This window comes from Mobula birostris, chromosome 7 (genome assembly GCF_030028105.1).
Source record: "Mobula birostris isolate sMobBir1 chromosome 7, sMobBir1.hap1, whole genome shotgun sequence".
Classification (NCBI taxonomy): domain Eukaryota; kingdom Metazoa; phylum Chordata; class Chondrichthyes; order Myliobatiformes; family Myliobatidae; genus Mobula; species Mobula birostris.
Window position 1 is genome coordinate 19,987,988 of NC_092376.1, and position 23,818 is coordinate 20,011,805.

The 23,818-nt window shown below is 37.9% G+C and overlaps 1 protein-coding gene across 7 annotated transcripts in view; it reads left to right on the forward strand.

Moving 5' to 3' along the window:
* ppp2r3b (protein phosphatase 2, regulatory subunit B'', beta) overlaps positions 1-23,818 on the forward strand; it is a 134,072-nt gene that overhangs the window by 63,582 nt on the left and 46,672 nt on the right. For all 7 annotated transcript variants that reach the window (XR_011886550.1, XR_011886549.1, XM_072262694.1 and 4 more), the window contains 8 exons: positions 297-482; positions 3,841-3,944; positions 6,678-6,780; positions 11,441-11,515; positions 16,531-16,617; positions 17,275-17,431; positions 19,924-19,972; positions 21,810-21,899. Coding sequence is in view for 5 of the 7 variants with exons in the window: in XM_072262694.1 (XP_072118795.1) it covers positions 297-482; positions 3,841-3,944; positions 6,678-6,780; positions 11,441-11,515; positions 16,531-16,617; positions 17,275-17,431; positions 19,924-19,972; positions 21,810-21,899 (851 nt within the window). In the remaining 2 variants the exon portion in view is untranslated. The remainder of the gene's footprint in view (positions 1-296; positions 483-3,840; positions 3,945-6,677; positions 6,781-11,440; positions 11,516-16,530; positions 16,618-17,274; positions 17,432-19,923; positions 19,973-21,809; positions 21,900-23,818) is intronic.

The window sequence follows — 23,818 nt, forward strand, 5'->3', positions numbered from 1 at the left end:
TATAGTTGACTTATCACCTATACTCCAGTTGTGATTAAATCCACCCCCCTCGCCCCCCCCCCCCCCCATTGGCCGGTCCGCAAGAATATTGTCAATATTAAACCAGTCCATGGTGTAAAAAAGGTTGGGGACCCCTGATTTAAAGCATTTTATGCTGTATTGTTTCATGAAAGAATACATGATAGACTCTATTATAACCCATAATTATTAGTCTTACTGAAGTAGTACATTTGATGTCCAAGTGGCTTGCCTTGTGTGTGTGCATGAATTAAATGTCTGTTATTTATTTCTGTTAGATTCAAACAAAGAAAGAGAACCTTTTGCCCCCGACACTGAGCGAGTGCATTCCGAAGTTCTATTTTCCTCAAGGATGCCCCAAGAAGACTCTCAATGTAGATGCAGTAATTGCCAGGATAGAAAATGTGTTTACTCAGTTTGAAAATGAAAAGGCTACCTTGGAAGACATGGGAAAAATTGCCAAAGTAAGTTTTTATTTAGCACTTAGTGAAATTTTGTTATTTCATAGTGTCCTTTTCTGAATGTTTCATGTGCAATTTTTTGTATATCAAAATACCATATGTCACTAGCTAATATGAAAGTCAAAAGTAACTGCAGATCACTGGAAAGCAGAAACAAAATCAGAAGCCATTGGAAACAAATCTTTCAGATAACAAAACAATTCACTTACACTTTTTCAAGCTGAGTGTACTTCATTCAGTGATCACAATGTAATCTCCTCAGAATGGAGAAACCAAATGCTGACTTGCTGATTGCCTTGCAGAGCCTCAACAATCAGTCCGCAGGGGTGATCTGACCTTATAGTTATCTCCCACTTTAATTCTCCACTCCTGAACTGTTAAGCCTAATGTAGCTTGAGAAACGGTTCTTCAGCTTCCATCAAGGCAATTTGCAGCCTTCCAGATTCTTATAGAATGTAAATGCTTCGGGTAGCTCACTTTTTCCTGATTTCTGGCCAGTTCTATTGGAGGTCATCAATCCTTAACATTAGTTCAATTTTCTTTCTCTGCACAACTTGACCTGCTGGGTATTTCTCACATTCATGCATTTCACAAACACCAGATTATTAAAAGATTGTTTTATTTCTCTCCGACTCCCTCATTTACTATCAGCAGGATAACCTGTTCAAAAAGTTATCCCCGGGGCATGGCTGTCCTCATCCAATTAGAGATGTTCCCTTTATCCAATCTATCCTCCTCATTTTCTCATAATTTATGTTCTTTCCCACTTCCTACAAAAGGTCTTCAATCTTAAAATATTAATTCTGTTTCTCTTGCCACAGTTGCTTCTTGGTCTGCTGTGTTTCCACATTTTACTGCTTTCATTACTAGCTAATATCATATTAAGTTATACTTTTTTAAAAAGTAACTTGAGAGACATGCACATTTTGCCTTTTGCACATTGGTCTTTGTTTGTCAGTCTTTGTCTACGTATAGCTTTTCGTAAAGTCTTTTGTATTTTTTTTCTTGTAAATGCCTGCAAGTAAACGAATCTCAAGGTAGTATATGGTATGTACTTTGATAATAAATTTGACTGTATGTTAGTTTGTTAAGCCCGACTGGTTCTTATGAAAGACAATGTCACTTTGTTAAATGATTTTTGTCAGTTTGTGGAAAATTAAACTTTAGCTTCGTCACCTGGAGAATTTGAAGATAATCCTAATTGCATTTTGAGTTTTTATTGGTTTCCCTTTTTCCTCCAATTCCACCCTAATCTAGTTTCATTTTATCACAAACTTTATTGTAATTTTGAATAGGAATGAATTTTGTTTGTGCTAGATCACAAATGTTTACTTCAATATGCTTCACACATTTGTCTAATTTACAAATGGTATATAAATGAACTGTGGCCACCGGGTGGAAAACTTCACATTGCAGGAGGGTATAGATTAGGTCATTTAGGTAGAAACGTGGAGAAAAATAAAAATATTTGATGGAAGAGGTGTGGGGAAATGAAAATTTAAAAAGTGGAACTGTATTTCAACAGTGTATAGATTGGGTTGAATACAGTAGAACTGATGCATTTGGGAGGTAGAACAAGTCAAAAAATGTGCAGTAAATGAGGAAACTAGAATATCTGAAAGTCAGATTGGCCTTGAAGTATTTTGCTGCAGGTCTTTGAAGATAGCTGGACATATTAATAATCCAAGTCAAAAAAAAATGTTCCTATATTAGTTACAGTATTGAATATAACAGCAGGGAAGTTGTGTTGAAACCCTATGCAGCGCAAGTGGAACCACATCTTGGTTATTACATCCAGTTCTGGTTGTTACTTTAGTACGATCCTGGACTTCCTATGCGGAAATTATAATACGAGGGGGCATAATTTTACAGCGATAGGAAGAAAGTATTGGGGGGAATGTCAGAGGTATTTTTTTTATACAGACAATGGTGGGTGCATGGAACACCCTGCCGGGGTGATGGTAGAAGCAGAAGCACAAGGGGCACTAAAAAAGGTTGGTCTCAAAACACTAACGTTGGTCCACAGATCTAATGCTGAAAGTAAGATCAGTTGAGGTATATTATTCGCCAGCACAGCCACAATAGGCAAAATGCTCTGCTTTATAACTTGACCATACGCTTTTTTTTCTTGTACTTTATTAACACAGAAGGTGGCTTTGGGCCTCCTTTCTGTGTCAATAAAGTACAAGAAAAATTATGCATGACTAAAGGAAAGATCATTTCCTTTAGTATCATTTCCCCTCTCATTGTTTCCCTGTAACTATGCAACTTGTGTTCTCCCACATGCCCATCAATTTCATTTTGAGTCTTGCCATTAACCTGTTTGGGATATAAGAGGAAGTCTGAGGTCTGCACTACTCATCATGTATCTGTTTGTACTAATCCTGTTGAGTTTTCCCATCAATTCCCCTACCTCTCGCCTTCATGCTAGGGGCAATTTACAATGAGAGTTTAACATTACAGGTTTTCAATCATCATTGGACATGTGAAATTGTTGTGGGATGAACACCGGGGGGGGAAACCTGGTCACAAGGAGAATGTGCGAATTATAGGTCTTCCACAGATTACCAACCCGTCAGTTGTATACAGCTTATACATACAAGCATTTGGCTATGTAGGCTTGCTTGCTGCTGCTGGGTTGCAGTTAGCTTCTGCAGCCTGGGAACTCTGTGGCTGCATTTTCAACTGTCCAATTTAACAGTTCATAGAACCCTACTTTGTAACCTGGACCCAAGGTCAGAATCAGATCTGGGTTTCCAGAGCTGTAAGGTGGTAGCAGCTCCTACTGCTGTACCACAGTGCTCTGATTTAACACTGCTGTTCCTTGAAGGCCATAGTACTCAATGTAATGGAGAAGTAGCTTATTATAACTAATTAATCTAACCTTACCATAGTCTTCATAGTTGGGTTTAGTATTTTCCTTTTTGGGGAAAAGTACATCAGCTCATCTAAAATAAATTTCATAAAGCAAATCATTTTATATGATTTCTTACTCTGCTTTAGCATCCAGTCAGGAGTTTAGGCATGCATTGTTTTAGCATCTTTTCATTGAACCAAATAAACTGGATTTCATCTGTTATCTATGGAGCATAGAAGGAGGGAGCTAGCAAGAAATCAATGAGTACCAAATGCAAAGATACAAATTCACTTTGAATATCTTTGTCTTCTAAAGTGGCCAAATCCTTAAAGGTCTTCAATTCTGATTTCATAAAGATGCTGTATACTCAAGTTTATTAATGAGTATTTTTAGTTATTTTTCTAAGTTATTTGCTTCCTTTGCTTTCAATCATTCATTGTAACGTCTCTATATGAGACATTAAATTTACTGGCTTAACAAAAAGCTTTTTTATTCATTTAAAAGGTATGTGATTGCCCACTGTATTGGAAAGCCCCGTTGTTTTGTGCTGCTGGTGGGGAAAGAACAGGATGTGTGTCTGTCCATAAGTTTGTTGCAACATGGAGAAAGTAAGTGTTTTGTTCTCCTGCTCGTTCCTCTGCCTTTAATTGTAACTTTTAGTACAGAGTTCTTGATTTCCTTTCTGCTTAGTTTATTGGTAATTAATTGAGAAAAGGACCTTTTGGAGTCCATAATTAAAATTCTCAGTTTATGTCATCAGTTTTTGACAGTGCAGCAGCACAGTAGAAAAGTGCTGCTTTTATTTCAAATTTTGAATCACCTTTTTGAAGCTGAAGTTTGAAGGCAGATCATGCGAAAACAAAAATTATGCAACTATTTTTGTCTGAAAGAGCATGTATTTGAAATTAAATATTGATGCAGGGAATTTTCCAGTTTCTGTCAAGTTTCTGACCACAAACTTGTAAGAAAAGCAGAGTAGGGTTTAATATCACAGATATGTTGTGAAATTTTTTTTTGCAGTAGAGTGAAATACACAAATAAACTAAATTTCTTTTTTTAGATATTAGATTTTAGATTTTTTCTGATTATCTTAAATAAAAATTTGAAAACAATACACATTCCTGAATGTGAATGCTTATCAGTGTGCTCTTGTGATGTGAATGATTTAAAAGAAAAAAAATATGAATATCAGCAAAATTAGACTCTACCATAACACTATTTTGCTTAGAGACACAAGAGATGCTGGAAGTCTTGAGCAACAGGCACAAGTTGTTAGAGGAACTCAGCAGGTCAGGCAGAATCAATGGAGAGGAATAATCAGTTGACATTTTGGGTCGAGATCCTTTATCTGGGTTTAGTCCATATGTCGACTGTTGCCTGACCTGCTGAGTACCTCCAGCATTTTCTGTGTGTTGCATTTTGCTAATTTCTGGATTTTTCTGATTGTAACCACCTTTCAGAGTAGGTAGTTATTTTGTTCTACTTTCAAAATTTTGTTTGGATAGCATTTGGGCTGCCTAATTTAAGAATTGTGAGTTAATAAATTCATGAGGTTAAAAACGCAAACACGAGGAAATCTGCAGGTGCTGGAAATTCAAGCAACTCACAAAATATGCTGGTGAATACAGCAGGCCAGACAGCATCTATAGGAAGAGGTACAGTTGACATTTCGGGCCGAGACCCTTCATCAGGACTAACTGAAAGAAGAGATAGTAAGAGATTTGAAAGGGGGAGGGGAGAGATGGAGCTAAGAGCTGGAAGGTTGATTGGCAAAAGGGATACAAGGCTAGAGAAGGGAGAGGATCATGGGACGGGAAGCCTAGGCAGAAAGAAAGGGAGAGGGGATCCCAGAGGATGGAGAGCAGGCAAGGAGTTATAGTGCGAGGGATAGAAGGAGGGAAAAAAGGGGAAAAGATTTTTAAATAATAATAAGGGATGGGGTATGAAGGGGAGGAGGGGCATTAACGGAAGTTAGAGGTCAATGTTCATGCCATTAGTTTGGAGGCTACCTAGACGGAATATAAGGTGGTGTTCCTCCAACCTGAGTGTGGCTTCATCTTGACAGTAGAGGAAGCTGTGGATAGACATATCAGAATGGGAATGGGACATGGAAGTAAAATATATATCACCCCAGCCGACTCCTGAGGTGCTCTCTTTTGGCAAAAGCTATTCCTTTTGATACCAGGATTTTCTGGCTCATCAAAATTGCTGTTCCAGTGTTAAATCAGATAATATTTACACGCATTCAATCATGGGTTTGAGTCCTAGCAAAACCTGAACATGTGCTTTCTCTTGGATCTGTTGCAAGTGTTTATGAATGGAAAATGTGAGAAAGGATAAGTTTGTATTATTTCTTCCCTTCTAACCAGAAACAATTTCAGCATCAAATGTACAGTTATTATCGTCTGAGACACTTGATGTCATAACATGTTGTAATCAGTGCATCAATCAACCAAAAGTTAAATTTCAAAAATGCTGGCCATAATCATAGATATTTATCGTATTACCTTTTCCTATCTAGTAGAGGTGAAATGTACACTTCCCCAATATTTCTCTTTTCAAAGATACATTTGGGTTGATTTGATTTGGAGATGTTCACTCACCTAGGTTTGCACAATATATCAAATTTTACTTTTGTTTTGAAGCATATGAACACTGCTAGTAAGGCCAGCATTTATTGTTCTTTCCCATTTCTCCTTGAGAGTAGAGTGGTGAATTGTTATCTTGAACTGTTACATTTCTTCTGGTCAAGCTGTTCACTCATATCGTTGGCAGGGGATTCCAGGATACAGGCATAAGAAATGAAAGGCAGTGACTATAATTCTATGTCAATATATTGTGCATTTTTGGGGATGAGGAATTCAAGTAGTGATGTTCCTACCCTTCTCCTGTCTTTGTCCATGGTGATTGGGGTCACATTTGTCAAAATAGTATATGTAAATGACTACAGTGCATTTTGTAAGTGATGCACACTGCAGCCACTGTGCATCAGTAGTGGAGAAAATGAATGTTTAGAATGGTAAATGGGGAACAAATCCAGTGTGGTGCCTTGCTGAATGGTGTCAAGCTCGTGGAGTGCTTGTGGATATGCATTTGTCTCATCGTATACTCTGTTCAGGTTGGGTATCTTCTATGGAAGGAATAAACAGTCAGCATTTCATGCAGGGACCCTTCATCAGACTGCTGGGGAGGGGGGGCGGTGTACTGCAGAATCCCTTGTGTTTTAGGTATTGTGCTGAAATACAAACTTAAAGCTGCGTGGCCTGTTGACTAATTAATTTTTGAGGCATCCGATGGAAATGTGTTTTAAAACTATATCACTAATATCTTGAAAATTTTAGGGTATTGCAAAACTGCCATGATGACGCTTCTAAATTCCTGTATCTTCTGTCAAAACCTGGATGTAACTACTTGGAGCAAGAAGACTTCATTCCATTGATACAGGTGCTGTTTTGTGACCTTTTTTTTTTCATGAGAATATATTTTGAGATTTTACCATTGCTAATCTATGTAAAGAATAATTTGACTAATTAACTTATTCTTTATAATGGTAGAAATAAATGAAGGTTATTTCATTGATTGCCCTTATCTTTTCATAGCAATTTGAGAACATTCTTAATTTGTTTTCTTTTTTTAAACCATGTCCATGCTTACTAACTCTTCCTTCAGTTAGTCCTGACGAAGGGTCTCGGCCTGAAACGTCGACTGTACCTCTTCCTAGAGATGCTGCCTGGCCTGCTGCGCTCACCAGCAACTTTGATGTGTGTTGCTTGAATTTCCAGCATCTGCAGAATTCCTGTTGTTCCATGCTTTTAAATTCATTTTAAAGTAGTTTGTTAGACTGAAAAATTGTGTGATTTGATAAATAATAATCTAAAGTTGGAAGGGGAGCAATAACCAGCAGGCTTAACTACTCTGATGTCTCAAATGCTTTGGAGTATACATTTTGTGTTGCTGATAGTTGCCCAAGCTGTATAGTTATTCAACTAATGAGTCAAGGTATAACCAATTTGCACAAGATGTATATTAAAGTAGGTTCAAGGAAATTAAATACCGTGAACCATTCTGGAGAAGAATGAAATGTATTTTTATCCATTTTTTTCTTTTGAGAGATTCCAGCAGTCATCTACTACCAACCAAACCTCACCTAGGCTCTGAGCACATACCCCATTCTGCATTTAAATACAGTTTTGTGGGTGTATAATGTTGGAAGTAACACCTTTTAGATGAAGCATATATGTTATATGCTGTCCTTTTAAGTAGACATGAACTATCTCCTTGGAAATGATAAAGGGAAGGTTCCATGTCTTAAGGATAAATCACCAACCTACAGTGCTCACACATTTATCTATCATATTTGTGTGATACTTATAAATATGGATATATAGTAAAATCTCTGCATCATATTCATTTGATTTTGACTATAAAATAATTTGGACACTTAGGAGTTCTGAAGACACTTTAAATGTAAAATGTTTACTACTTAAAGAATTCCATGTTCAACTGTAAGCTAACATGAATTATTCGAATATTGGATGCATATGAAATGCAAGTTTAGGAAGTCTGCCTATGGACAATGCAGTGAAAGGGTCTTGTCAAGGTGTCTAGGTCAGTGCTGTGAGAATAACTGCCTTGTAGGTAGCAATCAGTTTTCAATGAGTAAAGAGAAGTGGGGTATGATTGGTGTTCTATAAAATGGTCTGTTTCTGGATGCAAGAAGACTGACATAGAATTTACTGCAAATTATTGATACATCCTAGAGTAAAATGCTGCAAAAATTTTTACATCCTCATTCTATTTACATAGAATGACATTTGATTTGGTGTAAATATACTTCATAAGAGAAAATTAGATATTTGGCAGGGTGGGGAAGTGGAAGTTAAAAACTATATTTCATGGGGGTGCTGTGGTTTCTGTGTTGCTTCTGTAGAGGAGGCCAGAGGTTTTCTCCAGTACGTATTAGCATAATGTTGCAGTTTTATTGATATATTATCATGAAACACTTGATTCAGGGAGCGACAACACTTTTGTCAAGCTTCCACAATGCAGAAAATACATCTAATTTCTGTAGGCATCTATCTGCCCATAAGACCAATAGCCTTCACTGATGCCACATTCTACTTCATTAAAATAACCCTTGCTGTTTGAGGCAATTCATTGCTGACAACATAGTATAATGCAGAAAATACACTCAGTGGCCACTGGGTGTATGTTTGTGGTCTTCTGCTGCTGTAGCCCATTCGCTTCAGAGTTTTCAGAGGTGCTCTTTCTGCACATCACTGTTGTAACACACTTGAGTTGCTGTTACCTTGTAGCTTGAGACAGTCTGGCTGGTCTCCTCTGACCTCTATTAACAAGGCGTTTTCACCCACAGAATTGCTGCTCACTGGATGTGTTTTTTGTTTATTGTACCACTCTCTATAAATCCTAAACTCCAGAGACTGTATGTTTAAAATAAATAAATAAATCGATTAATCGCAGGCTACCACCAGTTTCTGAGATACTCAAACCACTCTATCTGGCACCAACAATCAATTCACATTGTTACTTGGATTACATTTTTTCCCCATTCTGATGTTTGATATGAATAACAACCGAACCTCTTGACTATGCCTGCAGGCTTTTATGCATTGAGTTGCTACCATGTGATTGGATGATTAGATATTTCCGTTGATGAGCAGGTGTAAGGGTGTACCAAAAAGTGGACACTGAGTGTATAATCCTATTAAGTCTATACTTGCTTTTCAATCTTCCTGATGTGGCTGACTTTTGGCTTGTGCCTAGGCTTGTGTGTTGTTTATTTTGTGCCTATAAGCTGTGTGCCTTGATAACATCTGTGTTTCTTGTATTTGCGATTTTAGCTACCTGTTATGGTTTGTATAGTACTTTAGTCAACATGGGTTGTTTTTAAATGTGCTTTTTAAATAAATTTGACTTGACTATACTTTGTGTCTTGTTCCTAAACTAAAGTTCAAATGGAACAAACTGAAGAATGTGCATCATAATAGCACAAACTTTGAGAACAAGTTCAAAAATGATGTAGATCTTGCATTTCTTTTTTTAAAAAAACTTCCCTGAGCATCCCTCCTTTTATTGAAATGGCCCTGATTTTGAAATTAGAAATGCAAGTTAGACGGATCTAGTGTTTTTTTTTTTTTTTTTTTTTTGTGCCTATTTTTGTCTTGTACCTTTCTCACCTACCAATATTTTGTAAGATGTGGATGCTGCCATCAAACCAGCAGTTGACAGGGAGAGTGTTAAAGTTATTTCAGTGAAATAATTAATTCTGGCATTTGATCTTTCTTTTTGCAACATGAGCTGGTGACATTTGATCTGACTGTTTTGATAAATGAAATAAAAATCCGTTCAGAGTGAAATCAATTTCTTTTGGTAACCCTTAAAGCATTGATTTATGTGTTCTATATATTGCTTCATTCAGGGTGGTTAGGTTTCTGAGTGGAGCCTCACCTTTCCATTTAAAATGCATGGAAACAATTTGTAAGTAAACATACCATCTTAATCAATGCAACTTTCAAGGTCAGATTTTTCCCTTGGCAATATTGTTTAATACAAAAGTACAGTTCAGCAACTTTTTAGTATTGGAGAAATAAGTAAACCATGTTGTCTGTTGACAAAATGGATATGGAGAAATCAACCTTCAATTAGACAGCAAATGTTTATTTTGTGAAAGTAAGGAGGAGTGTTTACTGGGTTTGGAAGAAAATGAATCCTTCCCAAACATTGCACAACTGAAAACTCCTGGGCATCAATATCTCAAGATCTATCCTGGGTCCAGCATATTGATGCAATCATGTCAATGGCATGATGCAACTATAATTCATCAGGAATTTGAGGAGAATTGGTATGTCACCAAAGATTGCAGCAAATTTCTATAAATGTACTATAGAGAGCATTCTGACTGGTTGCATCACCACCAGCCTATGCTCAGAATCATAAGAGGCTTTAGAGCAGGGGTTCCCAACCTGTGATCCACAGACCCCTTGTTTAAAGTATGGATCTGAGGCATAAAGAAGGTTGGAAACCCATGCTTTAGTGTTGTAAACTCAAACCGCTCCATAATGGCCATAAACCACCCCACCATTGAGGACATCTTCCAAATGTGGTGCCTCAAAAAGGCAGCATCCATTATGATGGACCATCACCAACTGGGACTCTCCCACTTCTCATTAGTGCCTTCGAGGAGGAGGTACCGGAGCCTGAAGGCCCAAACTCAAATGTTTTAGGAACAGTCTCTTCCCCTCTGCCATCAGACTTCTGAATGGTCCATGAGTACCACTTAGCTCTTTCGCACTATTTATTTATTATAACCTGTAGTAAATTGCAATGCCTGCACTGTACTGCTTCCACAAAACATCAAACTTCATGACTTCTGTGAGTGAAAATAAACGTAATTCTGATTCTGACCTTTCAAAATTTATTCATTCCACAGGAAAAAAGACAATTAATATCTAGTAAGAATTTGGCTACTTATCACAGTTCACCATATATTTCGAGCTGCTTTCTTCCAAAGTGAGGTGTAGGCCAGTACTCTAACATTAGATTTTTAATGCACCGGGACAGTCCTACTCAATAGACATGGGTATTGCAAAATTGATGTTCATTTCCTCAGAAGTAATGTAGGAATTCATCTATATTGTTTCTATAAATTTTCCATGGCTTTCTCATTGCTTTCCCCAAACATTGTTTTCTAGCTGATTTGTTCCATATAGGTTCATCCGATGTTGTCGTGCTTTTTGTAAATGTGATCAATTATATTGACCTTTCTACACAAACAAAAACAGGCTTTCCCCACCTTTCAGTGAGCATGCAGCTAGTGTATGATCTATCTGTTCCTTTTGTGTGTTGTTTAATATTTGTTGTAAATAAAAAATATATACTGTACTTCAATGTTAAATACCTTGTTTATATGAAATTTAAATTGAAGCTATAAAGCAGCCTTGTCCTCTCTACCTAGTTCTCACCCTAACCAAGTTCTGAGCTCTACAGCATTTACGGTGCACCCTGTTTAAGATCAAAAGGTTATAAAGCAAATTGGCTTGATAAGAACTGAATTGTTTGAATGGCTGTTGGTTTCCTTTTGTAGGATGTGGTGAATGTGCATCCTGGATTAACATTTCTCAGAGAAGCCACAGAATTTCACACTCGATATGTCACCACGGTAAGTGATGCTTCAGAGTATGAAAACGTGTTGTTTTGTTGTCTTTTGTTTTTACCTGTGCTAGCTAAAGTGCTATATACCATTGCCTGTTCGTTACATACAAATAGATGTTGCTAGTTTCCATTTTAAATGTCTTGTACATTTTCACAAAGATGTTTTATAAAATCTGTAACAAGAGAAAATCTGCAGATGCTGGAAATCCAAGCAATATACACAAAATGCTGAAGGAATTCATCAGGCCAGGCAGCACCTATGGAAAAGAGTAACCAGTTGACGTTTCGGGCTGAGACCCTGCATCAGGTCCTGATGAAGGTTGTCAGGCCAAAACATTGACTGATTACTCTTTTCCACAGATGCCGCCTGCCTGAGTTCCTTCAGCATTTTGTGTGTTGCTTAAAATCTATAGTGTTTTTTTTAAGCAAAAAGAGACTGCAAAAAGAATCATGAAACCTTTATATCACCAGATGCAGATGATCTGAGAAAATCTGCAGATGCTGGAAATCCAAGCAACACACACAAAATACTGAAGGAACTTAACAGGCCAGGCAGCCTCAGTGGAAAAGAGTATGTCAAATGTACTTTTTTTTTCCCATAGACGCTGCCTTGTGTGCTGGGTTCCTGCAGCATTTTGTGGGTGTTACCTCCTTGCGTGCTTAAATTTCAATATAAATACTCCCAGTGTTTTATAATACCAGTACTGATTTATTGGCCCCAATGTGGCAGATCTTGCACTATCCCAACTTCATTGGTCATCTGCATGCTGTTTATTACAACATGATCAAAGACACAATCAGACTCCGAGTATGTTGGTGAGGCAAGTGGACACTCCCTCACAAGTATCCAGTTGTATGTCAGGATCTGGGAAATCTGCAAAACCGCATGTACTACTTTGAATTCCAGTCCAGCCTTTCAGTTATCAGCTTCCTGAACCACCATGGATAACTTCACTCTCCACAGCACTGAACTGATCACTGAAGACAATATATAGACTCACTTTCAAGGACTCTACAACTAATATTTTCAGTATTATTTATATACACTTTTTTTTGTATATGCATAGTTTCTTTTTCACATTGGGTGCTTGTCAGTCTTTGTGTAGTTTTTCATTGATTCTATTGTACTTCTGTGAATGCCTGCAAGAAAATAAATCTCAGGATAACATGTGTACTTGGATAATATTATTTTGCATTGATTAGTGTGGATGTTCCGTGGCCAGATCCCTACTGAGTGTACGGCCTTCAATAGAGATGTGCTTGCTTTTGGTCACATCTATGGGCGGGTCATTAATTTGGGGAAGTGTGGTAGTGGAGCGAATGGTAGCACTACCAAACTCCAAAGGTCCTTCACACAAAAGAGGATCTTCCACTGAATAGCCACCCATCTTAATAAATGCAATAGTTTTGACAGGAAGAGTCAGAATCAGAAGGCTGCAGTTTTTTTTCTGGGAATGGGATGTCAGCTAGTTGTATGGATGAAAGCTCAAGGTAGTGTTGGGTCAGCAGGTTGCAGACAATAGCATGGTAGTGCCAGATTAGTTAGAAAAATTGTGGGGTAACAGGGCAGAGCATAGACAGGTGCTTTTTGGGTAAGTTGCCATTAGCCAGTGGTTCTTTGTGATTCTATTATCTCAAGAGCTCAAAGATGCACTTCTGCAGCCAGCTGTTCCCAGCTTTATTCTGTTGCCATATTTCCTGAGGCCAGGGGGAAAATTAGCCAGCAATATTTTTAAATTCATCTGTCTAATTGTATTTTAGAAGATTGATTTAACTAAGCAGAACCTGCCAATGGAAAAGTTTTTTTTCTTCCCAAGCTTCTTAGCAACTGTCTGGACATGTTGTTATGCCAAAACATTGCTAGAAAATGCAAACTTTCCAACTCTGCATGGTTTAGTTTTTGCTACCCAAAATACTTTACCTAATTTTTCCCTTCAAAGGAACTTATCTTCTCCTTCTCAACTGTTTCTGTTAGATCGTTTTGTATTTAGCACTGTTTATAGAAAAAGTCTAAAACTTTTTTCTATTAACAATCCCTCATGTACATTTTACAATTTAAAATCATAGAACGATGCAGCACAGAAACATGCCCTTTGGTCCATCAATTCCATGTCAACCAGCCATGCTAATCCATTTTATTCTCCCCACTTTCACTTCAATTGACCTAAGTATTACAACATGCCTTCATGCTTGGGATAATTTAGTGGCTAGTGAAATCTAGACTGGGCACTAGTGAATAGGTTATTGCTAAGTGTAAATACAAGAGATTCTGCAGATGTTGGAATTTCAAAACAGCATGTGTAAAATGCTGGAGGACTCAGCAGCTCAGGTAGCATCCATGGAAATAATTGACATTTCAAGCAGAGACTTCAAGACTGGAAAGGAAAGAGGAAGACACCAGAATAAAAAGGTGGGCGCATGGGGGAGGAGCAGGGGATAGCTAGAAGGTGATAGATGAAGGCAAGTGGGTAGGAAAAGTAAAGGGCAGAAGAGAAAGGAATCTGATAGGAGAGGAGAGTGAACCTGAGGAGAAATGGAATGAGGAGGGGCACCGGGGGTAGGGATAGGCAGGTGAGAAGAGCTAAGAAGCCAGAGTAGGGAATAGAACAGGGGAGGGGGAGGGAATTGTTTTTCTACTGGAAGGAAAATCGATATTCATGCCATCAGGTGGGTGGCTACCTAGACAGAATATAAGGTGTAGCCCCTCCACCCTGAGGGTGGCTTCATCATGGCACAAGAGAAGGCCATGGGCAGACATGTCAGAATGGGAATCAGAATTAAAATGTTTGGCCACAGGAAGTTCCGCTTTTAGTGGATCTCCCAATGTGGCCTCCTCTGCATTGGAGAAACCCATTGTAAGTTGGGGGACCACTTCATCGAGCACCTCTGCTCCATCTGCCAAAAGCAGAACTGGTGCCAATAACAACTAAATAAATAATACTGAGAAAGTGAGTTGTAGACTCCTTGAAAGTGAATTAATAGGTTGTGGAGTCTGTTCAGTGATGAAGTGAGTGAAGTTATCCATGTTAGTTCAGGAACCTTTTGACTGCAGGATAATAACTGTTACTGAACCTGATGGGGCCCAAGGCTCCTGTACCTGCTGCTCAATGGTAGTAATGCAAAGAGCATGGCCAGAGAAAGAGTAGATGCCGGAGTAGTGGAATAGTGTGGTTAGAGGATCAGCCAGGCCTGAAGTTGAGGTCTTTATTACCATAGTTGGGATGTTAGCCTCATTTTAACCAATGCTCTCAGCTGTTTTTTTTTTTTGTTTTTTTTTAAGAACTATGTGAAGTGAATCAAATTGGGTGGAGACAACAGGAATACTGCAGATGCTGGAAATTAAAGCCACACACATCAAAGTTGCTGGTGAACGCAGCAGGCCAGGCAGCATCTCTAGGAAGAGGTATAGTAGATGTTTCAGGGTCTCGGCCGGAAACGTCGACTGTACCTCTTCCTAGAGATGCTGCCTGGCCTGCTGCGTTCACCAGCAACTCAAATTGGGTGGAGACTGGGAATCTCAGGAGTAAGCCAGGACAGACCTTCTATTTGACACATCTGGTTAATATCTGGTTGAATGATTCAGTCATTAGCAGTCACATGCTCAGCCCTGCCATTATTGAGGATGGGGATGTTGCAACTGCCACTTCATCTTCTGTTTTAATTGTTGTCTACCAGTGATGGCCAGGTACGGTAGGACCGCATCTGGTCCATTGGTTGAGATTGCTTTAATCTGTCCACTGCGTGCTTTCCATTGCATTCTGTTTTCTGCTGCTTAGCATGCATATATTTCTATTGCAGCTTCTCTAAACTGGCAACATATTTATCTTTGGGTTTGCTAGGTGATTCTGCTTGCCTGCCCTTCACTCAGTGAAGCAGAATTGATTTCTTGACTTGGTGGAAATCGTAAAGCAATGGATATGTCAGATCATGAGGTTAAAGATTCTGATTGTCCGCAATTCTGCTGTGTTGGTGGTTCATGGTGGCTTATGGGTGCCAACTCTTGAGCTGCCAGGTCTATTCTACATCTATTCCATTCAGCATCTTTGTACTACACACATTGTGATGGCATCTTCTGTGTGAAGACCAAACTGTCTGTTATCAAGCACAGATGGGATTTGTAAATTCTGCTCTGGTCTTGGTTGGAGGGACTGGTAGTGGCGGGGTGGGGGATGTTCCACTTTAGATCACTCTTTGCCCTCCTGTCTCCACTCTGAATTCATGGAGTTCGAATTTCTCTTAGGCCTTTAACTTGGCCTGCTGACCCTTGAATAACCTTGCCCATTGATTTTTTGTCTCTCAGTTCCACAGGACCTGTGATGAAGGTCCTAAAAATGTATATCATTTGTTCAATAACACAATTAATTCCTTGTCTTGTGACTGACTGGATTTTTAAGTTAGCATTTTAATAATCAACCTTCCATTTATCATTATTCATAAAGACAAGGTGAGGAAAGTTGTTTACCCTACAGGAAGATCTTGCCTGCCCTGCTTTTCTGAATCTAATAATTCAGTTATCTCAGTATTTTCATTTACACAAATTCCATCATAGCGGTTTATGTAAGAGCTTACTGATTCTGTTTGGATGAGTTTCATTCATTTGAACTTTTATTGCACCCACTAATTTAAAATTATTCTCAATGAATCTTTTCCATGGCCTTGACAGATATTTGCCATGACAGTGGTTATGTGCATCAAGTCACTTTGGACCTAGGTAGTTGGCAAGAATGTTGCACATGATTGCAATTTCCTTTGGCTTGCATTCTGCTCTTTTGCTTATCTAATTTGACAGTCTTTTGCTTCTCATTCTAGCTCTGTATTGTTTAGACATTTTTAAGTGTGGAATTTGCCAAGATGGGGATATTTATGTTTTACCGGTTACTTCTATCATTCATGGGGAATTCAGGTTGTCTATGAATACTTTTGTATAATAGATACAATAGCATTACCTTTGCAGCTATCATGCACTATTTGCTGTCTCCACTTTAAATTGCTGTCAAATGTCAATAATTTTTTTTTGCACAGGTCATACAGAGAATATTTTACACAGTAAACAGATCATGGACAGGACGAATAACATGTACAGAAATTAGGAAGAGCAACCTTCTGCAGGTATTAAATCATGCAGTCTATCTGTGTTCCTTACTGATCCTCACTCATTTAATCCTTTTTATTTGTATGAGTAAAGTACTTGAAATTTTAATTCTTGAGCGATCCCAAAGCACTTGGATTCATATATCCAACTCCATTAATACCCCCTGACATTTTTATCTGCTTTTTTTTTTTTAACAAAAGCTTCCATAGGATAGTAATTGTATGATTCATCCCACATGGGAAACAACTGTCATTCATAATTTGCTCAGAATTATAGTACATAATAAGCATACCATGACTTAAGTGCAACAGCATGCCTGACACTTGCATCACTATAGTATTATTTCACCACCCAAAAAGGGATAAATGTTTTTAATTGTTTTTATCGCCCATGTAATCAAATATTGGTTAATCAAGCTATTCTTATAACATTAGCCTGAAGGATTGTATATCTTTGGATCACTTTGTGTGATTAAAAGCTTACACATTTGCAAACTTGTTAAATAATCTGCACATCATCACACAAAGTAGAAACTGTGAGTTTTCTTAAAAATAGTTAACATTAAGTTTTCTGTGGCAGAACATGGCCAATTTTCCATTTATTATCAGCGAGGGTAATTACTTTTTGAATAATTTGTATGAAATCTAAAATGAGGGTATGTTTTTAATTTGCAGAATGTAGCCTTATTGGAAGAGGAAGATGACATTAATCAGCTCACAGAATTTTTCTCATACGAGCACTTTTATGTGATCTATTGTAAGTTCTGGGAACTTGACACTGACCATGACCTCTACATTGACCAGAAGGACCTGGCAAGACATAATGATGATGGTATGACATACAACATGAAGTAGCAGGTCATTAGTAGTCAGATGCTAGATGCTTCAAATGACAGACCGTGCATGAATAAATGGTGATCTGCTATCTAGATAAACTATTTCAAATCAGCCTCTTTTTGTATTCTGGAACGTAAACCAATCCACAAAACAAAAATCTGCATTGTATTTCCCATTTTTCATCCTGCTCCTTTTGTCACATTGTAATTAAGTTGTGGCCCATCAATAATCAACTTTTTGGAGAAAAAATTAATTAAATCCAAATATAAGAGCCGGGAAGTTATATTAATTCCATTTATCACTGTGAAAATGTTAAATTGGGGAAACATTTTTCTTTTGTTCTCTATTGGTGCAAAATCATTCATCTGTGATGTTTATTATTTTAGTCACACGCACATAGGGTTGTGTTTTTTTTTGAAAGAATATTGCACTGATCACTTTTGAGGCAAAGTCATTAATATATTGTGAATGTTGACCATCTGCATTCAAGCTCCCTAATATTCACATTAGGCTTTCGTTCAACATGTCCAATAGCTTGTAAAGGATCAAGGATCAACTTTATTTATGTTTTAGGAATTTGCTGTGGTGTGTTTGTACGCCATGCACCAAAAAATAACATTTGTATTAGAAAATACAGCAAGGAGTGGGGGAACTAACTAGGATGGTTGATCAGATTAACTGCCTAGGGGAAAATTTTTAAGATGGTGTGAAATATGTTTTGCTTTAATGGCCCTGTAACATTTTTCAGAAGGGGACTTTTGGAAAAGGCAATTTGCAGGGTGGGTAGTCTTTACAATGATTTTTTTTTCTGCCCATGTTTTACTGGACACATACAAGTCCCGTACTGATGGTAGACTGCAGCCAATTACCTTTTCTACTGACCTGACAGTTTGCTACAGTTCTTGTACACTGTGACAGGATGCTGCATCAAACCAGACAATGGCTGAAGTGAGGACACTCTCTATATTGGTAGTATAGAATTGCACCAGTATATGCTGGGGAAGATGGAATTTTACCACTCGCTGTAAGAAGTATGTCATCTGAGCCTTTTTGTTAATGAAGGAGATATGGTTCTCTCTCATAAGGTCCTGCAAAACATTGATGCCCAGGAACCCAAATGTTGAAATGATGCTGACAGTAGAGTTGTTAATGAGTTGGTGGAGAGGAGACACATTTCTTCTGAAAGTTAATGAAGGTATTATAAAGGTTGTAGAGTTAGTAGAATTCAAATCAATTTCCATAACACTATTTCAAATGATTATATTTGTTAATTTTGCATTTGAATCACTCCAGGCACACTTTTTTTTCTGAGAAGGTGGTGGTTTTTGAGGAAAGTGTGGGGTGGATAAATAAAAGAATCCCATAGAATTCATTTCCATAATTTTAAAAACTGCCATTTTATCTTGACTCCATTTAATATCAGAATCTTGTTTAGCAAATAGTGATAACATTCTGACATCAAGACTGGGATATGCTCACCAACCTCAGATTTTCATAATCCTGAAAAATGAATGGGGGTTGGTTGGTGAGAGTGTGATGGGAGGAGTGTGTAAATTAACGGGCTGTCAAATACACTAGTGGAAAACTTTTGTGGAATGCACTGACTATAATGCTGAGATTGACACAGATTTCTTGCTTTTGGATATTATTCCTTTGAGACAATGGATTTTAATTACTTTCTGTGACCTCTAGAAAAGTAGGAAGCTATTGTGTCCATGAACACAAATATGTCATCCTACTTTCTAAGTGATTAGAATCATCAGATTTGACAATGTTTAGCAGCTGTTATTACTTTGAGCAACTTGGTCCAAATCATATTTCTGCTTATAGTTTTAGAAATTCAGTTGAAAGATACAATGATCTCAACTTGATTAAAACAAATATTCATTCATTCATTATGTGCAGTGTCATATGATATGAGTGATTATGGTCTATCCATGACCATGATTGTACTTGGCAAATTTTTCTACCGAAATGGTTTGCCATTGCTTTCTGGGCAGTGCCTCTACAAGACTGGTGACCCCAATCTATATTAATACTCTTCAGAGACTGTCTGCCTGATGGCTGTGGTCGTATAACCAGGACTTGGGCTATGCACTAGCTGCTCATACAACCATCCGCCCTTGCTCCCATTGCTACACAGGACCCCGATGGGTGGGCTAAGCAGGCGTTACACCTTGCCCAAGGGTGACCCGCAGGCTAGCAGAAGGGAAGCAACGCCTTTGGTAGAGACACATCTCCACCCGCCACCCATAAAGCCAATGTATTAACACCAAATGACAACTTCTAATGCAGTACTAATTAGATTATTCTTGAAAATGAATGAGTTGGAATTTGATGTTTTAGCATAGCAAACATTGTTAGTACAGAACCTAGTTATAACATTCATTGATTTGGAACAGTCTTAAGTGTTAATTATGAATTTTCTTAATTTTATAGGAAACGCTGTATTTGTTGCTTGAATAATCCTTTCCTTTTTCCTTTTAGCGATATCAAGTAGAATGATAGAAAGAATTTTCTCCGGAGCAGTTACGAGGTAAATACATTTTTTAAAAATCCAGAACGTTACTGTGTTCTGATTAGCTATCTAACAACTTTAATGATCAGGTTTCCTTTTGTAAACTTCTATTATTACCTCTACATTTTGTTTTGAATTGAGGAGCTTGGTTCTCTTTTATGGAAAAACCCAACGAGAAATGAAAGCTTTAATTGTCACAGGGACTGAAAATTGTGATCCCATTTTTATTATGATATCTGTCTGGCACTATGGATAGTTTTTCAGGTGTGCTCTGATAACACTCTGTCAGTCTTCTCTCCGTCATCAGGAAAATGATTGAACATCATTAGCTAATGGTAAATAATCTCCACCCAGGTCAGCACTATTAACTTCCCATGATAGCATAAACACAAGATATACTGCAGATTCTGGAAATCCAGAGTAACATACAAAATGTTGTAAGAACTCAGCAGGTCAGGCAGTATCTATGGAAAGGAATGAACAGTCAATGTTTTGGACTGAGACCTGTTATGAGAATCCCGATGAAAGATCACGGCCCAAAACACTGACTGTCCATTCCTTTCCATAGATGCTGCTGAATCTTCATATGCCTGTAATATTAAACCTGATTCTGATTCTTGAATCAACCATCTTCAGCTGCTTTATCAGTGACCTCCCCTCCATCATATGGTAAAAAATTTAGGACCTTTACACAATTTTTGATTCCATTTGTAAATACTCAGTACCTATGTACAGTAAGACCTAATCCTTGCTGATGAAATTAATTAACCTTTTGGACCATTAGTGGCCACCTACTACTGAGTAATTGTCATTACTGTTTTTTATATAAATATATATAAATAACAGTAATGACAATTACTCAGTAGTAGGTGGCCACTAATGGTCCAAAAGGTTAATTAATTTCATCAGCAAGGATTTTTTATATATATAATATCTCCCCCAATCAAGAATTGGGTTTGCCCATGACTATAATTGACTGAACTACACAAATACAACTATAAGAGCAGGTCAGAAGCAGCACCAGTGATCACTGATTGGGGTTCAATGCCCACTGCTGCCTGCACGGAGTTTGTAAGTTCTCCCCGTGACCGCATGAGTTTCCTCTGGGTGCTCAGGTTTCATCTCACTTTTCAAAGCTGTACAGTGGGGTTAGTGAGTTCTGGGTATAGCATGTTGACATCAGGACTGCCTATCACAATCTTTGAAGATTTGATTTGATGCAAGCGATGCAAATAACTGTATCAATATACATGTGACAAAAAGCTAATCTCTATCTCTTTAATCCTGCTGTGAGTATTAACCATCTGGTCCCCAAACTCTTTCCATCTGCCAAGCATGAGTTTGTTGTGTGTTTGGAACTTGCCTGAATGAGTGTAGTTGGAGCTGTTACTCTATTACAGATATTTTATTTCTAAACGTTAATTTTGAATTTTTTGATGAACTTTTCTCTCCCATCATTTATCATCTTCCTCTACACCCATCTTTTTCTGTATCTCGCTTTGACATTTGAATTTTTCTATTTTAACTTGTGCACATTCATCCTTCCTCAGTCATTTTCACAGTATTTCAATTTGATTAAAGGACAGTTGTTTGAGGTTTATATCCACTCACAGATGATCTGTTCCTTTTTCTAGATCAGTTCAAACCTTTCAGCATTTCTGCAAAATGCAATGGCAAAGAAGGAAGTCTGACTAAATACACTTGCCTTGTAATGATAAATTATGAACTTGTTCAATAGATTTTTACAAGAATTTGGTAATGCTGCTCATTAACTGCACCATATGAAATTTATTCACCAAGTTCCATAAATCTAATAAGTTCAGATCTAACTTTAAAATTGTCGCTTAATGTACAGGCACAGAAATGCTACAAAAGAAAGAAAAATTGGTTATGCAGACTTTGTGTGGTTTTTGATTTCAGAAGAAGACAAAAAGACAGCAACCAGGTAAATCGATTTAGTAATAAAGGAAGCAAAGTGATCAGAGGATTTTATACGTCCGTGCCAAAAAAAAATGTTGCTTGACTACTTTGAGATTTGAACATTTGAGCGTTTGGACCGTCAAGCCACAAGTTCATCACTTTAAATATTTTGAATGGAATAATACAATTTCTTGTTAATATTTATTGGGATGATGTTGCTTGTGTTTTAATGCTGAGGCACATTATTTTCTGTACAATTTCTCCACCTTCATCTAGGGCAGGGGTTCCCAATCTTTTTTTAATGCCATGGACCAATACCTTAAGCAAGGGGTCCATGAACTCCACGTTGAAAACCCCCAATCTAGGGTAAAGAGGCTCCTGCCATTAGAAATTTTGAATTTCTACAGACTTGTGGAACAAATGCACAAGTCTGTATTATGATAAGATCTTGTGTTCATGGGCTGATGCAAAAGACTTCCATGGAAGATGGGAGATATCAAAGTAACATTGAACTTTCATTGAAGTGAGTGTTATAGTGATGAGTCAAAGGAATCAGAAGGCTACCTGTAAGGTCCATCTGTTTTATTTCGTGTAAATCCTTTAATACTTGCAAGCTAACAAATTTCATGAGAATAAATACAAAAGGCTTAAAAATGAATACAAGGACACTTATTTAAGGATGTCTCCATTTATTTGAATACCTGATAATTGCAGATTTCTTTTCTGCTCATAACTACTAGAAGATACCCTTGCTAAAACATGGGGCATTTATTGCTAAGGTGACTTGTGCCAGTGTCAGCTGCCCTTGTCAAATCATGCAAGGTATGTTTTGATGTACATGAAGCTTTTAAATACAAACATGAAGCCAGAGAATACAGTCATATAGATGCTACCGCTTTGTTATTTTCCCTCTTTTTTTGTTTTTTTTGCCCCCACTCCACTATCACATTGGCTTGCACTCTTGCCCCTCCCCCCCCATTCACTAGGCTGCCCTCTAACCATCTCCCCATGAGTTTCACACATCTGCCCAACACCCCCAGTTATTTGAGCCTCTAGTATCCATTTCTGTCTAGCCTCCATATGTCGGACTTATTCGCCATAGTGTTCCAGAGTGTATTTGATATGAAACTAGCTAGCTAATGCATTCATAGGACATATTTCCCCAGGGCATCAGAACTGGGCCATTTGAGACTTTGCAAGATGATGCAAAATATTTAACTTAAGGAGCATGCCATGCACATAATGAAGTGGCCGCTGAGTGTATTTATGTATGTTCATGGTCTTCTGGTGCTTAAGCCCATCCACTTCACATTTTGACGTGCTGTGTGCTCAGAGAAGATCTTCTGCACAGCACTGTTGTAAGGCATGGTTATCTGAGTTACTCCTGCCTTCCTATTGGTTTGAACCTGTCAGGCCATTCTCTGACCTCTCTTAACAAGGCATCTTTCACTCTCAGTACTGCTCACTGGATTTTTTTTTTTTGGCTTTTGCACCATTCTCTGTAAACTCGAGATTGTTGTGCATGAAAAACCCATATTCAAAGCACCCCATTTGGCACCAACGATCATTCCACAATCAAAGTCACTTGGATCACATTTCTTCCCCATTCAGATATTTGGTCTGAACAGCAACTATGACTGCTTGCTTTTATGCATTGAGTTGCTGCCACATGATTGGCTGATTAGTTACTTACATTAATGTCAAGTGTATGGGTGTACTTAATAAAGTGGCCACTGAGTATAGCTTTTCAAGTTTTTCAGTTAATATCACGGATCACTCCTGATCAAAGCCACACTTTTTTTTTTTAGTTTCTCACAAAGGGCTCTCCTCTAAGAACTAACCTACTTCAGGTTGATAGAAGAAAAGGGACGTAAGAAGACTTGTGTGGACCTGGAATTTGATACCTGAATAATTTAAATAACTTTCGGGTTTACATTTTAAAAA